Here is a 17518-nt window from a genome sequence, read left to right as displayed (position 1 = left end):
TATACACGACCGTTTTCTCTTTCCCAAACTGGGTCCTAAAGAATGTCTTTTTACTTATTAGTTTACTATACAGAAACTGGGCTTTGATTTTTTCTAGGTACTGTAGACTAGAAACATGATTTCCTTCAATATATTAATTTTGTTATATCTGTTTTACCTTCACATAATTGGAACCCTTTGAGCAGTTTGGAATGCTTAGATATTGTCTTTAGGTGTTTAGGTTGTGACTTAATTGAGTATATTCTCTAATTTCTCTCACATGGTGATAGTCATTTAACAGTTCAACCCAGTGAGGTGCCAGGCACAATGCTAGAAGATGTAGATATTAAGATGAATTAAACACAAGCTCAGCCTCAAGCCTTCTCATCCTAGCATAGGGAACTGTTTAGGTGCTCTAATAAAAGTATAATAGCTATGTTGGCAGGACAAGCTTCACAAAATGCCACATTTGAATTCCTTTGACTTTGAAGGATGAATTAGTAGTTTTCAGGCAGGAGCAAAGGCATAGCATCATTAAAACACTTGGTAGGGACTTCCCTGGTGGCGCAGTGGTTAAGAATCTACCTGCCAATGCAGGGGACGCGGGTTCGATCCCTGGTCCGGGAAGATCCCACATGCCGCAGAGCAAGCAAGCCTGTGCGCCACAACTGCTGAGCCCACGTGCCACAAGGACTGAAGCCCGCGCGTCTAGAGCCCGTGCTCTGCAACAAGAGAAGCCCATGCACCTCAACGGAGAGTAGCCCCCGCTCACCGCAACCAGAGAAAGCCCACATGCGTAGCAATGAAGACCCAACGCAGCCAAAAGCAAAACGAAACAAAACCAAAAAACACTTGTCATTTTAGGGGATCATTGCCCAGTGCAGCCAAGCATGAAGGGTGTGTGGTGGGATTAACTGGAAAAAGGCCAGAATGTGGACTCCATGGTGTGGGCCATGGAAAGTCATGGGACTTTTTAGACGGGGGGAGGAGATGCTTAAGTCTGTACATTTAGAAACTGACTTCCTTCTCCAGGATGGATTGTTGGTGTGGAATAGGGAGACTATTTACTGGTGACTTCATCTTCTGGGAAGAAACTTTTAAACTCTGAATGGACCCTTGAGAACAATTGTTAGTAATATTAGGAAGAGGTTGAGTGTGGAACTTGTCAAGGTTGATTTTAAAACCTTGTCCAGTGGATTTAAGAAGAGTTCTTAACTTCTTTTTATGTCGTTTTGTTACTTGAGCATTAGGGAGGCCAAAACTGTGCAGAATGCTTTAAGTATGGATTAACCTCAATTTAAGAATAAGATGTATTTTTAAATTTTGCAAGTCATTTTGGACTTACAATATATTTCTCTGTATAAATATTGTTACGAGATGAGGTCATCAAATGCCTACAGATGGGAAGGGAGGCAGCTCTGTCACTGTGGAAAGAAACTGAGGCTTGGAATTAGAACTTCTGGGTCCAGGTTCTTGCTTTTGGGGAAATAACCTCTCAGAGGCCCAGTTTTTCATTTGTAAAATGGGAATAAATACAGGATTGTTGTGAGACTCAAATAAGAGGGCTTGTGAAGGTATTCTGTGAATTAAGTCAAGTACTAGTTATGAAGTACACGTGTGAGGGATTAAATGTAGGGTCGATGGGAAACTGTAGTCCTGGCTGCGGTTGCAGGAGGGTGGCTGGCAGGTTACCAGAGGGGGGCAAGGGGAGAAGCAGCCCACCCTGGCTTCCCAGTTCCTGCTCTCCTGCCTTGAGGAGGAGGAAGAGAGAAAGGACAGTGGGTCTCCAACTTTAGCGTGCAGAAGACTCAGCTGAGGAATCTTAGGAAAGCAGATCGCGGGGCTCGACTTCCCAGCAATCCTAACTGGGTGGGTGGGAGGACTTCTGAGTCACCTGCTGGGGCGAGGCGACCTGGGGGAAGGTAGGAGGCTGGGAGAGTTGGTGAGAGAGGTCTGGGGGATCTGGTGCTGGTTGGAGAGGGGATGGGATCTAGGAACCCTTGAGGACTGAGCAGAACAGCGTGGAAGGACCCCCTCCTCCATTTCTTTCCCCGTTCCTCCTGCCCTCTTTACTGCTTGGAAAGCTCTGCGGGCCAGGCAAGATCGAGAGGGGGAAGCAGGGGGTGTCCCCTTCCCACTTTCCGAGCTGTGGCTGGAAGGAGGGGTGTCAGAGGGAGCAGAGCTGGGGCAGGACCTCGGGAACTCCACTGTGCCGGGGTTCCAGACTGAGAATGGCAGGCTTAGGCAGCGGGCTGCGCGTAGACGAGGGGTCTAATATGCACTGATCGCTGGGACTCTATTTTAGAAAAAAAAAAAAGAAAACTATTATGTGCACACGAGTGTGTGTGTGTGTGTGTGTGTGTGTGTGTGTGTGTGTGTGTGTAGCTATCCATCAATCAAAGTACATTCAACTCTGGTTTATTATGTGGACATGGTTTAGGATTATTTAATTTCCCACCTTAATTATATGCGTTAATTCAGCAAACATTTGAGTCTGGCTATGTGCTCAGCTTCTTGCTAAGTACTGCTGTAGTAAAATTCAGTGAAACATTGTTTGTACCCTCAGGGAATTACATTCTATTTTGTTTAAACAAGATTCTAATAACAGGAGAAGAATAATTTTCAGTGAAGAAGCAGCTCAAATCGCATAAGGCTGAAAATTGATATAATGTGACATATAATCTTGTACAAAATTTCGTTAATCAGAAAGTGGAAGGAGTGGCCAATTTAGTTTCAGAGTATTGGTAATTTGTGTGCTTCTAGCAAAACTTAAGAGCCTTTCAGAATTCTCAGCCACAGGATTGCAATCTTTTGAATTATGTTACAAAGCAAACCTTCTTTCCTTGAACACCTTTTTCTTATAGAATAGTTTTGGATTTTTTGAAAGTTTTCTTTATCTTCTGATTTTTTTAAAAAAAATGCTGTATTTACCTCAGTACCTTAGAATGACAAGAATAGCATATGTGTTAAACTGGAAAAATTGGTTATCAATTTTGTGACACTCCCAGAAGACTATACACAGGATTGATAATCACTGGAATACATTTAGAGAAAATCATTTATAATCTTTTCTGTAGGCAAGAAGGCAAGAAAAGCTCTTTAGGGATACTTGAGGAAGTTTTTGTCATTTTATGTCTTTATGCTTAAATTATGCTCACAAGGCAGTATCTGCTTTACTTGCTGGGGCTTTCATTTTCAAATGACATGCATATAATTTATCTCAATTTTGAATAAATTAAAGTATAACTCTACACTTTTATAAAAAATAATAGCTTCTATAAAACATACTGCCTTTATCAACAGATGAATTGTAACTTTTTTCTTTTATCTTTAAAATAAATAAAGAAAGAGGGAAGGGGAATAAGATACTTAGGGTAAGGAGGCTCTGGCCTTTGTGTCAGCCCCTCCCTCCTCCACAAGAGGCCACACAGCACAGGGATCTTAGGTCGGAATTCCTGCTTCCAACCTCCCTTTCTCTGTTTATCCACTTTGTTTCTTGGGCAAGTTCCTAAAGTTCTCTGGGAATCAACGTATTATCTGTATACCAGGGAAGGTTGGTACCTAACACATCGGATGGTTGCGAGGATTTATTGAGTTAGTTCAAGTAAAGCACTTAAAAATGCCTGGCAGGTAATAAGAATTCAAATGTTAGCTGCTTTATTACTATTATTAAATTGAAATGAACAAAGGACTTCAAAACATTGGGCAGATTATGAATCGACCCTGGAAACTATGAAAGAGGGTCATTCAAATGCCAAGAAATCCAAGAATTGTCTAGTGCTGCACGGATTGAATTAAAGGAAGGCACCAAAAGGCACTTTGTATCTTCCATCCTTCTGAGAAGTTGTAGTATTCTGAGGAAGTAGAGAGATGATGATCTTGAGAAATCCTATGTATCGCTGCAGAATTGTGAAGGTCAAAGACTAATTTAAAGGCATAATGTGAAATGCATTTCTGTTAAAGTCAGCAGAATACTGGATGCCCTCTTTTACCAGAATTATTGGTATTATTCTAGAAGTTTATTATTATTGTCAGATGGGAAGAAGAAACTAATAGTAAAATTATAAAACATGAGCAAAGTTATCTTTTTAAAATATTATTTAAAATGGAGAATTGAAGATGATAAACCAAAAAAATAAATAAATAAAAGACTTAATAGTTTAGTAAATGAGCCCAAAAGAAATACATTACAAAATAAATACACTTCAAAAATAAATACATTAACAATATCCAGTAAAGTATAATGAAAACAAAATTTCATGGTTATTAGCAGGAACAAAAAGATGTTAAACTCCCAGGTAAGACTTAGTAAGAAATATGAGTTAACTATTTATCGTGTATTAGCTCTACTGATAGGATTTTTGTCGACGGCAGTTGAAAAGAGAGTTGAATAATTGAAGTTATATATCATGTTTATGGATACTAACATATACATATATATTATAAATATGTAGATTCTTCCCATATTAATTTATGAATGAAATCAAAATTATAAGCTCTAAGGGATTACCAAAGTATAATGTGACAAGTCTTCAGTATAAGGTGGTATTTACATTCTATGATAGAAGAATGATTTATTCAGCAACATGATAGTTAGATCATTGAGAAAATAAAGCCCAGATTATATTATGGTGGTGTGAAGTTTTTAAAGGTAAAAACCAAAAAGGGAGTGGATACTAGATTTGTCAATAAGAAAAAAAAAATCAAAATTTCAAAAGGTCAAAGTACCATGTACAAATAAATGGCAAACCTAGTTAAATATTTGTAGTTTCAGTGATCTGGAAAGAGTAAATCTTTTTCTTTTGTAACTATTAGTATCTTCTAGGTAAAATGCATTTTTTAATTTTTAAAACTATAAATACTTCTTTAAAAATAAGACAATAAGATCTGAGCTGTTTGTCTTTCATTTCTAAGAGTACTTTATAGTTCATTTCCTTAGTAGTTATTTAATCAGAAGCCTGCAATACAGTGAATCTTGTGATACAAGGAAACTGAATGGTATTTTCTGGATTCATTTTAATGTGTTCTTTGTACTTGTACAGAAAGCAAACTATGAGACTGGTTTTATTACTAGCTTGTTTTCTCTCTCTTTTCTATTTTCCTTACCCCCCTCCATCTCCTTCTTCCTTCTTCTTTTGTTTTAAATTTGTTTAAAAAATAGTAAAATATGGGCTTCCCTGGTGGCGCAGTGGTTGAGAGTCCGCCTGCTGATGCAGGGGACATGGATTCATGCCCCGGTCCGGGAAGATCCCACATGCTGGGAAGATCCCACATGCCACGGAGCGGCTAGGCCCGTGAGCCATGGCCGCTGAGCTTGCGCGTCCGCAACGGGAGAGGCCACAACAGCGAGAGGCACGCGTACCGCAAAAAATAAAAAAAAAGTAAAATGTATTATAGAAATTAAGATATTGCAGCACATATCGAAAGTGATGGTTCCCTCTTTTTGTCCATCCCCAGTCCTGTTCCCTGAGGTCACCATATTTCTTTATTCTGTTGCCTCTCACCATTGGTTCTATTCGCTTTGCAGTTGAGTTTGTGGAACTTTCCGTCTGAGGGTTTCTTGTATAGTTGTTGGCAAATAATAGCTCTTCATTTATTTTGTTGAATGAGTGTATGAATGAAAATTGTAGATATATGCTTAATTCTTTTATAATTTAGTCTATTGGTATTTTAAGCAGAGCCCTGGGACTTCTTTTGAAGAGTCCCTATTCTTTGCCCAGTCCCTAAGAGTTCAAGATTTACAGTTCCCAAACTTTACCATGCTTATCTTTGTAATGCTTTTCTGTAGGGTGAAAACATTTTTTAATAATAAAGTAATAATTTACGTTTCTTTTTTCTTGCAGCTGCCTTTGCAGCAGTGTTGCACTGGTAAGATTGTTTTTCTCCTATGGTATATTTTATGCAGATGTTTATAGCCTACCAAACTATTTCCCATATATATATGAATAATTTCAGTTTAAGGATGAATGTATATTATTACATGCAGCACACTAGTCTGGAAATGTAGTTTAATTCATAAATCAGAGCCAGAATAATGCAATTTTTTAATAAAAAAGATCTATTATTAAAGAGGTTATATTTGAGACTCTCCTTCCCTTAACATTAATATAGTGTTCATGTTGAGAGGAAGATTCATTCTTTTAATTTTCTGGATAGAAAGAAATATGAATTTCATAAATCAGACGTTTCTGAAATGGTAACCCAATGACATTTATAGTTTAATCTATAATTTTATTTTACTTGGCTTAAAACGTCATTATTCTGGTTCATTCTAATTTTAAAATCTAATTTGAATTAGCTTTTAAAATTCTTATAGAGAGAAAGTTTAGTAGAAATGTAAGATATACTGAGTGGAAAAACAAATATGCATACCATTGTGTTTGAGTTTTATCACAAAATGAGTTGCAAATATATAGATTTTTTGTTTTTTGCTTTTAGAGTTTCTTTTAGAATTATACTTAGTATAAGTTTCAACACTGTTGCTTTGTTACTCTTTTGTTTTACAGGAGCCATATCACACACCTCTTTGAAAATGATCGTCATTTTTCTCACCTCTCAACATTGGAAAGGGAGATGGCTTTTCGCACTGAAATGGTTAGTTTTCATGTAATATTTTATTATAGTAGTTTAGTAATCTAAACATTTTAAGCTTTTCATCCTGGAAGTTTTCAAAGATGTTCCAAAGTAGGAAGAGTAGACAACTCCCCCTACCCATTCTCCCAGCTTCAACAACTGAGGACACATACCCATTTTTCTGTCATCTACATCTTCACACACCCATCTCTTTTTAAAGGAAACCTCAGATATCGTTTCATCTGTAAATATTTTTCATATGTGTCTCAAAAGAAAGGACTTTTTTTTGTTAACTACAGTATCATTGTCATACTTGAAAATAATGAAGAGCAATTACTTAATGTCATCAAAGATCAACCAGTGTTTAAATTACCTGGGGGAATGGGCGTTTAATAATCATAATTCCTCTGTAGAGAAGAACTTTCCCACAATACTTATTTGGTTTGTTTCTCTGAGGTACACTTCACAGGAAAGACAGGAAAATGCTTGATTCTTTCTTTTTATTACAACTTTTCAGAAAAATGAGTTGGTTCCCTAGCATCTTCTACTGGTGACCAATGGAGTTCTGTTGGTACTCCTTTTGGAGTACCATTATGGCCTGATAGATTTTAACATATTTTTTAAACTTACCTGTCTTTAGCTGGTGAGAGCCCTTGCAGTTCTCTCTGTCTCCTTGACATGACCTCACTAGTATTCTGTAGCTTCCTTACTTGCTGGTACTACAAGACATTTCCTCTCCAGACCTGGAATCATCCAGTTTTCCAAGGAGCCCTGATTCCTTTCAGTAGCACATGGTATTTAGAGACCACAATTTTGGTTCTAGAGGTGCTCACTGATAATACTTTATATTAGATTGGCCATTGTGTCTAGGCCTTTTTAGTAAACAGAATTAGGAAACAGTTTTTTAAAAGGAGAAAATAAATTATTGATTTATATTTCTAAATTCAAATTTAGTTTTAGGTGGTTTTTACTTTTTTGATATTAAATTTGTATCTTTTCTGTTAGCTTGAGAATCTTGGTTTCAAATTACTTATACTTGAGGAGTAGAAGTATCAAAGATATTATTCAAAATGATTACTGAAAATAATTTAAAACTTTCTTGCAGCTCTTTTTGACTTTAGGATATATTCCATTAGGGGTGTACAGTAAAATTACTATTGATATGTCTTGAAGTTGTTTGAAATCCTCTCCCAACTAGATAAATAATTAATTCTTCTTCTTCTTCTTTTTTTTTTTTTTTTTTTGCTATTTAGGCATGTAAAATATTTTGTTTTTAAATTTTAATTATATAAGATATTCACATGGTTCCAAAATCAAACCTACAAGGTAGGTTGTAGTTTCCTGGGGCTCTCATAACAAAGTACAATAAACTAGGTGCCTTAAAAGAGCAGAAGTTTATTCTCTCACGGTTCTGGAGGCTAGAAGTCTGAAATCAAGGTGCTGGCTGTCCCATGTTTTCTCTGAGACTCCTTCCTAGCTTCTCATGGTTCTGGCAATCCTTGGCTTGCATTGGAGGTACAATCACTCCAATCTCTGCCTCTGTCTTCATGCAGTTTTCCGTTATACCTCTGTGTTTAAATTTCCCTGCTGTTATAAGGATATCAGTTATTTTGCATTTGGAGTCCACCTAATCCAGTATTACCTCATTTTATTTTGATTACATTTGCAAGGAGCCTATTCCACATAGGTCACATTCACAGGTTTTAGTGGACATGAAATATTGGGGGACATTATTCAACCTAGTACAGTAGGAAGTATTTAAAAAAACAGTGATATGAGAGCTAAATACCATGGTATCAAGAACCATTCTTTTCCTTTTCTGGGTAGGCAAATCACTTTGATATTTATAAACCTTAAGGTGAGTTTAGAGTTTGATAGCTAATGGTACTGGCTACCAGGGGAGCTCTAGACAAAACTGTATAGCAGATGGAATTGGTTCATCTGTTTTGCCCTATGCTGCCACTTCTGCTCCCTCATAAGGCTTCTAGTACTTGCTTGTTTTTTGTCCCATGTAGTATTCCAACCTTGATATCTTTCATAATTAGCATGTCAAAGTAAAAAATTATTTTCCTCAAAATGGGAGTACTACCACTGTCCCTCTCTCCACCCTCAGAGCCCTGGTCCTGCAGGGTACTTACCTTATGCTGAGCTGAGAAGAAGGAAAATAGTCTGTAAAACTAGCTGGCATCTGAATGTAACTTACATGTAATACATCAGTGTGTAGCCTTCCTAATATATTTGTATTTTTACATATAACTCTGGAGGAAAGGTGGCTGATAGCACCATTTTGAGGATTCAAATAAGCATTTAGGGGGAAACGTTTTTGGCTGAGGATGATTGTGTTGGTTCATGGTAAACTTAGGTTCCATAGTAAACTCATCCTGTTCGTAAGATAGCCTTTACTAACACTTCAGTTAGTATGGGTTATAGGGGTTTCTTAAATGAAGCGTGCTGTCTGAGTTATATTACTTTTTATTCTTTTTTAAAAATTTTTTTGCGGTACGCGGGCCTCTCACTGTTGTGGCCTCTCCCATTGCGGAGCACAGGCTCCGGACGCGCAGGCTCAGCGGCCATGGCTCATGGGCCCAGCCGCTCCGCGGCATGTGGGATCTTCCCGGACCGGGGCACAAACCCGTGTCCCCTGCGTCGGCAGGTGGACTCTCAACCAGTGCGCCACCAGGGAAGCCCTATATTACTTTTTAAATGTTGAAACTATTTTTGAAGCTATTTTGAGATCAATTGTTTCAATTAAGACAAGGTTATACTAAGATATGTAAGTTTTTTGCAACCTGAGCATTTATTAGTGATCAGAAACCTATGAAATTAATTGTAGCTGTTACTTTCTTGATTGCTTTATTTTTCAAAAGCAGTATATTTAAGTTTTTTTTTTTAACCTAATAAGAGGCATAGTGATTATGTCCTTTTAATCATAACATGTGCTTGTTTCAGGGACTGTATTATTCCTACTTTAAGACTATTGTGGAAGCACCCTCATTTTTGGATGGAGTATGGATGATTATGAATGATAAGCTGACTGAATATCCCCTTGTTATTAATACATTAAAAAGGTTCAATCTTTACCCTGAGGTAAGATACTTTTTCAATTGTGATTTTTTTTTTTTTACTTTTTAAAGTATTACTTATATTAAATGCTGATTCTAAATCTAAGATGTAGTTCAGTATATTAAATTTTCTTTTTTTTTTTAAAGAAAACGTGTATCTTTTCTTGGAAAGGAATATGGAAAAAAGATCATTATTAATTTTGGGGGTCTTTAACTGATTTTATGGGAATGATTAGTATGATTGCATGGTTTACAAAGTATGAAAACTGTCTAGATTTGGTATGTTTATAGGGATTATAGCAGAGGAGCGCCATTCCTTGTACATGTCATTTGCCAAATAATGTTTCTTCCTTATCTGGGATTCTTCATTTAATTGAATGCACTTTTCCCCTGTGGGAGTGGAAGAAAGGACCTGAGATAGGAAGGCAGTGATATCAGTAACCTTTGGCCTCTCCTTCACCATCCCTCCTTCATTTGATGCATCCCTAAGCATTCTCCAGGACCAACCTGAGATGTAACTTCCTCAGTGACTCCTCCTTGAGGTTCTCCTGTTAAGCGTACGTCCCCTGGGCTCCCCCTTCTTAGCGTGCTGATGCTTCTAGAAGGCATGCTGCCTGATGCCAGGGCCATGGTCTCTGTGGGATCTCAAGCCCGGGCTCAGTACCAGCACGAAGCAGGGCTTTTGGTCATTTCGCATTGAGTGAGTGGAGTCCAACTTCCAGATCAAGTGAGTTAGCCTGATTGATTAGTAAGGCAATAGAGATAGAGGAGACAGAGACCAATAAATAATCACCAAAGTACTTATTGAGTACTTTCTATAACCATGTACACATTTACTTTTACAGCAATGGGATCACACAACACATAACATTTTTTATAAGTGCTTTTTGTCTTTTAAGAATATATATATATATATATTTTGTGGTACGCGGGCCTCTCACTGTTGTGGCCTCTCCCGTTGCGGAGCACAGGCTCCGGACGCGCAGGCTCAGCAGCCATAGCCCACGGGCCCAGCCGCTCCGCGGCATGTGGGATCTTCCCAGACCGGGGCACGAACCCGTGTCCCCTGCATCGGCAGGTGGACTCTCAACCACTGCGCCACCAGGGAAGCCCTGTCTTTTAAGAATATTTAAAACCATCTTCCTGAGTCATCTTTTCTTCAACAGCATCATGTTTATGGCTGTATATACAATCTACCATTGTTTATTTAGTCCATCTTTTATGAAAACTTGGGTTGTTTTCAACTTTTAAAAGATCTAAAGCTGCAATAAGCATCCTTGAAGTGAAATCTTTACATACATTCTTATGTTTTTTTAAACTATGAATATGTTGATGTGGAACTATTTAGTTCAACAGAATATATGCTTTAATGTTTTTGGTACATGTTGCCAAAATGCTTTCTAGATAGGTTATATTCCCACTAGCAGTTTTTCTGAAAATGCTTGTTTCCCTGCATCCTTGCTAATTTAATAGGCTGAAAAAAGTTAAGATCACATGAAGTATTTTGTTCATTGCTGTATATATGTGTGTGTATGTATATTTTATTTAATGCTATATCTTAAAATGCATTTTCACTTTTAAAAATAATTGCTTATTCATGCCCTTTGTCTATGTTTTTATTGATATTTTATAAGCGCTCATTTATTATATGCGGGATGTTAATACTATGCTATATGATAAGATATTTTCTCCAGCTTTTTGTTGCCTTTTAGTTTTGTACAGTATGATGAGAATGTATTTTTTCTGTTCAGAGATATCTGTGAAGCTTTTAGATTTATGGTTTTTAGTCATTCATATGTAAAAAATCTTCATTCTTAATTGTTATAATTATGTTTTTGAGATTTACATTTTTAATTTATCTGGAATTCGTCTGGATGCTCAGCGTTGGGGTAGGGATCTAACGTTATATGTTTTCAAAGTGGTCTTCTGTGTAACCTAACACTTGGATGAGTGGTCCGTCTTCTCCCTGCTTCTTTATTATATCCAGAATTATTATACATATATGCTTGCATCTGCTTTTGGACTTCGTGTTCAGTGTTACCTTAGGTTGAGGTCCTGGAAAAGAGGAGATGTGCACACAGGAAGTGTATAGGGGAAAGCCCTTGGGGGCAACATCTGAAGGGGGATGAAGGAAGTAGGAGGAGGAGAAGGAGAGCTGAGCTGTGATGCAGTCACAGCAAAGGCCTCAGCCAATCCCCTGGGAAGCTCTGGAACTGGGATGACCCCACAGAGTTGTCCTACCTGAGGCAAGGGCCCCTGGCCTTTATATCTCCCCCTGTTGAGTAGTTAGACATTGGATGCAGTTGCCCTTGGGAGGGGTATGATCTTCAGTGAATTTACTCTCTTCAGCAGAGGGTAGCTCCCAGAGAGGGACTCAGCTGGGAGCTGTCGGCCACCAACCCTCCCAGCTGCTAGGGGAATGAGTGCCTCAGCCTTGAAGGGGGATCTGGGTGGCACTCCACTGCCTCCACCATGGTTACTTTGATCTGTCTGGCTATTCTTGTGCCAGTATCACACTATTTAATTATGTAAGTAACAAATTTTGTTATCTGTTAGGACATTTTCTTCAGTTATCTCCTTTTTGTCATTTTTCCATATAATGCATCTCAGTAGACACTTGGGATTTTGCTTAGCATTGTGTTATGTTTATGAATTAATTTGAGGAAGAATTCACATCTTGAAAAATTAGATCTATTCAGGAAGACAGATTATCTTTCTGTTTGTTCAACTCTTCCTTTATGTCCCTTAGTCGAGTTTTATAGCTTTTGAAAATTACAGATTTGCATATTTCTTGTTATATTTTATTCTTACCCATGAGAGGCCATGCACTGGTGAAGACTGACCAGTGAAGAATCTACACAGGGGATTGTGAAGGTCCTTTTACTAGATTTAAAGGGACCCAAGTGGATGGTACAGGAAGGGAAAGTTTGATAATTATCAAAATATCTCAAAAATATTCTAGTAAGGAAACTATTGAGGATAATATTTTTTTCTTATGGTGTCTCTCTTTTTTTAAAAAAATTAGGTAGTCTTAGCCAGCTGGTACAGGATTTATATCAAAATAATGAACTTGATTGGTATTCAAACCAAGATATGTTGGACAGTTACCAGAGGAGAAGGACTCAGCCCTATTGAAAGCTGTGAAGGCAAGTTTCTATGATATTGTCCAGTTGTCTGTTGCAGCATCATAAATTTCCTGCAAACTTAGTGGTGTACAGCTTCTGAAAGTAGGGAATTTGGGCAGGGTATAGGATGGTTGGTTGGTTTCCACTATGTCAGAGGACTCTGCTAGACTCAAATGGCTGGGAAGACTGGAATTAACTTGGGGCTACTTCACTTAGAGCCAGAATGTAAGTACCTCCATGGTACTTGTACCTGCAAGGCTGGGCCCAACTGAGACTCAACTGTGACACCTACATGTGCCCTTTTCATGTAACTTGGGCTTTTGTGTAGCATAGTACCTCAGGATAGTTAGGCTTTTCATGTGGTAGCTCAGGGCTCTAAGTTGATACTGCATGACGTCTTCTATATGGCTTCTGCCATGATCTATTGAAGCAGTCACAAGCCCAGCCAGACTCAGAAGCAGGGGCATAGACCCCATACCTCTACAGGAGGAGTGTCCATGAATTTTCAGCCCTGTTTTGAAACCACAGTAGTTACTACTCTGCTCTCATCTGTGTTCCACACTAGTGTCATGTGTTCATATGGGAACCAAGGCAACCATTTAATATATATGGCAACCATTTTCAAAATAAGCACATTTTAATGCAAATTGCCAGACACATAATTTATAGTTAGAGCATATTTTTTCTTTATTTTTAAAGGATTGGGAGATCCTGCTTGCTTTTATGTTGCTGTAATTTTTATTTTAAATGGACTAATGATGGCATTATTCTTCATATATGGCACATATTTAAGGTAAGACTATTCATTTTTCATATGTGTTTATAATATTATTTACTAGAATAGTAAGAATAGTGGGATAATGATTGACTTATAGTTCAGTTTTATAACAATGTCATTTCTAATATATCTATTTGTAGATACAAAATTATTTCCCATTTGAATGATTTTACCATTGGCTTAGCTAGCCACATTTAAAATAATTTTAAAGGTTTAAGTAGAGCAGGATGGGGATATTTGATAAATATTAAATATTCATAGGCTTAGCTAGCCACATTTAAAATAATTTTAAAGGTTTAAGTAGAGCAGGATGGGGATATTTGATAAATATTAAATATTCATAGGCATTTGTGCATAAGCAGTATATACTGTTTACATAAAATATAAAGGAAAGAACCACTCATTATCAAATGGTGTTAATGACTATTTTGCTGATGTTAAATAGAAATATATTCTATACAGATATTGAATATCTGACCTCATTTACTTCATAGTTGAGCAACATTTCTAAAACTAAAAGATAGACAAACTTTCTGTGTTTTGTATTTCTGTTTCTTCTTTTTTTTGACCATTCCTTACATTACTTGCTTGAACTATTTTACCTTCAGAGTATCTTTAGAATTTTCTTTTTTACTTCTTACTGATTCTTTGCGGTACAGAAGTATAGCGTATGTATGTGATTTTCATTTTGGGTTAATGAGTGTGAATCTGCTATTATCCTGTTATCTTCTTTGCTTTGGAAGTGTGGCATTCTTAGTTTAGTGCCTCAAAGAGTCTATTGCATCCTAGCTCAGTGTTTGAGTGTATAGCAGTTGCTTGATAAATATTTGTCAAATGAGGAAGCTATTAGAAGATCAACTTAAAATATATTTGCATAGAGATTTAAGATACTTAGAGCAAAGTCAGAAATATTAGCATCAAAGAAAGTTCTTTTAATTATGTAATTGGGGGAGACCGAAATGAAAACTCATGATTAAAAGATGATGTGAAAAATTTTGTTTTTGAAACAAGACACACAGAAATAACTTAACAAAAGTATCTGATCATCAGGAGAGGGGGCTGACTTGACGGAAAGCAAGGCCAGTGTGCCTTGTCTCATGAGAAGCCAAAGTTAGATGAGTTTGAGGGGATCTATCCATTTTGCTAAGTACTACCCAGCTGTCTTATGGAGAGCTTTATTACATTTGGGAAATTAGATTTTAAGTAAGAGAAGTTAAAACATGGAACATGGCATTATTACTAAATTGCTAATCTGTAGTTATGCTGTTTTGCAATTGAAAGAATTTCTAAACATTTATTAAAGTAAACATTCAGTATCATTTTCGTATAATGCTTGCTATAACAACTGTTTCAGAGGCTGAAGGCACAATATCTGCCGCAGAGAATATGAGGTTCTAGTTTTGGTTGAGGGATTCTTGGTGGTTTGGGCCCTGGCCTGAGATTTTTTAGTCCGCAGACAGCTCCCTACATGTTCATTTGTTCAGTCAGCACATAAAGTGCGTACCAAGTGGTCTCTTTTTGAGACTGCGTGTTTGGGTTCTGAGAGCATGGTGGTGGGGTGAGGTGAGAGATGGCAGTGGTGGTAGGCGTGTGTCAGTAGAAGATAGACAGCAAGGATGAAGTGCTTACAGTTCTGGGGGCAGGAGAAATTTGTTCTGTGTGGAGCAGTCGATTTAGCTCCGCCTTGGAGGGTCAGAGCATTTTGGATAGGTGGAGGAGAAAAGAATCCCAGGGGCGAGCAAAGGTGGAAAATCTGGGATATGGAGGGGTTACAAGCAGATCAGTTTTACTGGGACGCAGATGATTGAGGAGGCGTTGTGGAAGAGTAAGATTGGAGAAATGAGTTGGGCTGGTTGATGAATGACCTTAATGCCAGGCTGGTTTGAAACCACTTCCAAAGCAAGTGAAGGAAATCAGAAATTTGACCAATAGAGGGACAGGATTCAAGGTGAGCTATGATCTCATGTGACCCTTGACACCCACCTGCCCCCAAAGTCAGCCAGTGACTACTTCAGCACAGAGTCTGTCAAATTGCAGGGCTTTACCTAGGGGATTTTAAAATCAATTTAGTGAGTTAGGCCCAGCAACTTTTTTACATGAAAAAGAACACAAATGTAAAAAATAAAGTATACCATTATAAAATAGGTGTTATTTAGAGAAACTTCTGTTTGTTGCTTATTGTATATATGTGTGTAGATGTACATGTGCTGAGTTGTGGTGTAAAGTCTAATTTCTTATTGTAGTTTTAGGATAAAAAAAAAAAAATCCAAGACCATTCACTGCTTAGGGTAGCAGGAGGGAGTGACTTTACCATAAGAGGATTTGGGTCTTGCCAACTAGCTGTCTCTGGTTCTTCTCCCAGCTCTGAGGGCTGCATCCTGTTTCAGCTTCACCCACTTTACTGCTTTGTGCCCCAGCTGGCTCCTTTGATGTTGTCCGACTCTTGTACCTGGTGGTTTACCCTCTGGAGCTGTGCTTGGATATAGAGACCCCACTAGTGTCACACATTTTCTTTTCCCTAAATAATGTCTTTAGTCCTGTCCAAACACATCCGAAACTCTAGGATCATCCACCCATCCCCAAATGACACCCAGTTCTTGTGCATTGTGGAGCCACTTGTATTCCCTTGACTGTTGCACTGCACCCTGGGGGCCCAGGTGTGTAAATTATACTCCAGTAGTGACCTTGGTCTATAATATGTTGAATCAAGTCTTCTGTCACTTTTTCTATCAGTTTTTTTTATTGCATTTTTAAGTGTTCTTGACATGAGTATTTTTAGAGGTGTCCAATTAGAGGTAGTTCTTAATGTTTTCTTCCTTGATTGTTATGTCTGTCACCCTTCTAATTTTATAAAGTGGGATAAAGCTGCAGGCTTCTTAACATGTAGGTTAAGAATAAAGAGGAGGATATCTTCAGTTGAGTTTAGAATCTTTTTTATAAATTGTGTTTCTATTGAGAAATAAAAGTTGATATTTGTTTAGCAGATTAGAAATTTATAGGCAGATTGAGTATGACATTTTAAAATCCAGAAGTATATTTGTTTTTAAACTAAATACACACACACACACACACACACACACACACACACACACACACACACACACACACACACACACACACACACACACACACACACACACACACACACACACACACGTTTCCTGAAGTCAAATAAGCCAGTTTATTTCACCGGAAATGGAAGTAGAAGGGAAAATAGAAAACATAGCCAAATGGTGAAATGGGGCTGGGCTGCCAACCTCTGACTTAAGGAGATGAAGTAAGATGTTTTTGCAAACACAACCTATTTCTGATGTACCTTTTTGTCTGGAATTCTCAGGATTTTGGTATTACTTTAAAACACCTATTGTTGATTGTTTTCTAAAAGCTGTGTTGTGAAGACATAGTTACAGTTATTTATTTCATAAGATGCCCTGGTATTTCTCAGCCACAGACTGACAGTTTCTGGAGGCCAGTTTCTCAAGACCCCGCGTGTGCAAGTCTCTGTTCTGCCAGGGGGAGGGAACGTAGGAGAGTAGTTAGTAGGCTGTTACGGAAGTCCCCATTGCTGCTTTTGAGGGGAATTCAATACATTCCTGAGGAGTGGAATCTCTTATTGATAAATGCAAGCTTTTCTTGTTGGACCTGAAGGGCAGATATCATGCAAGTAATATTAATCCTTTCGTTCTTTGTCATTCAGTTTGATTTTAATATTATTCTGGAGTGTGGGATGCTTCTTCACTAGTCCACTGTGCATTGTTAAGTAAGAGTAGATTGGATGGTATGTATAGCTATTAATATTTACCCTGAAGCAGTGGTGTGCTGGTAAATGTTTAATAGCCAACTCTCGGGAAAAAATATACATATACCTAAAATTTATTATAAATTTTATTGATATAAAAGATGTGTACAAATAATAAGAGTTTCTAAACAGGATTTTTTAGTTCTTTTTGGAAATAGCTCACCAGAAATACTCTGACTAGCTCAAATAAAAGAAGGAGTGT

The 17518-nt window shown here is 37.7% G+C and overlaps 1 protein-coding gene across 6 annotated transcripts in view; it reads left to right on the top strand.

Annotated features, from left to right (window-relative positions):
• DPY19L1 (dpy-19 like C-mannosyltransferase 1) overlaps positions 1 to 17518 on the top strand; it is a 95833-nt gene that overhangs the window by 9190 nt on the left and 69125 nt on the right. For all 6 annotated transcript variants that reach the window (XM_019925678.3, XM_019925688.3, XM_019925668.3 and 3 more), the window contains exons 2-6: positions 5823 to 5847; positions 6486 to 6573; positions 9502 to 9639; positions 12640 to 12760; positions 13439 to 13532. In XM_019925678.3, the coding sequence (XP_019781237.1) occupies positions 5823 to 5847; positions 6486 to 6573; positions 9502 to 9639; positions 12640 to 12760; positions 13439 to 13532 (466 nt within the window). The remainder of the gene's footprint in view (positions 1 to 5822; positions 5848 to 6485; positions 6574 to 9501; positions 9640 to 12639; positions 12761 to 13438; positions 13533 to 17518) is intronic.

The sequence above is a fragment of the Tursiops truncatus genome, chromosome 9 (genome assembly GCF_011762595.2).
Source record: "Tursiops truncatus isolate mTurTru1 chromosome 9, mTurTru1.mat.Y, whole genome shotgun sequence".
In the NCBI taxonomy this organism is placed as follows: domain Eukaryota; kingdom Metazoa; phylum Chordata; class Mammalia; order Artiodactyla; family Delphinidae; genus Tursiops; species Tursiops truncatus.
This window is presented reverse-complemented; position numbering and strand designations above follow the sequence as displayed.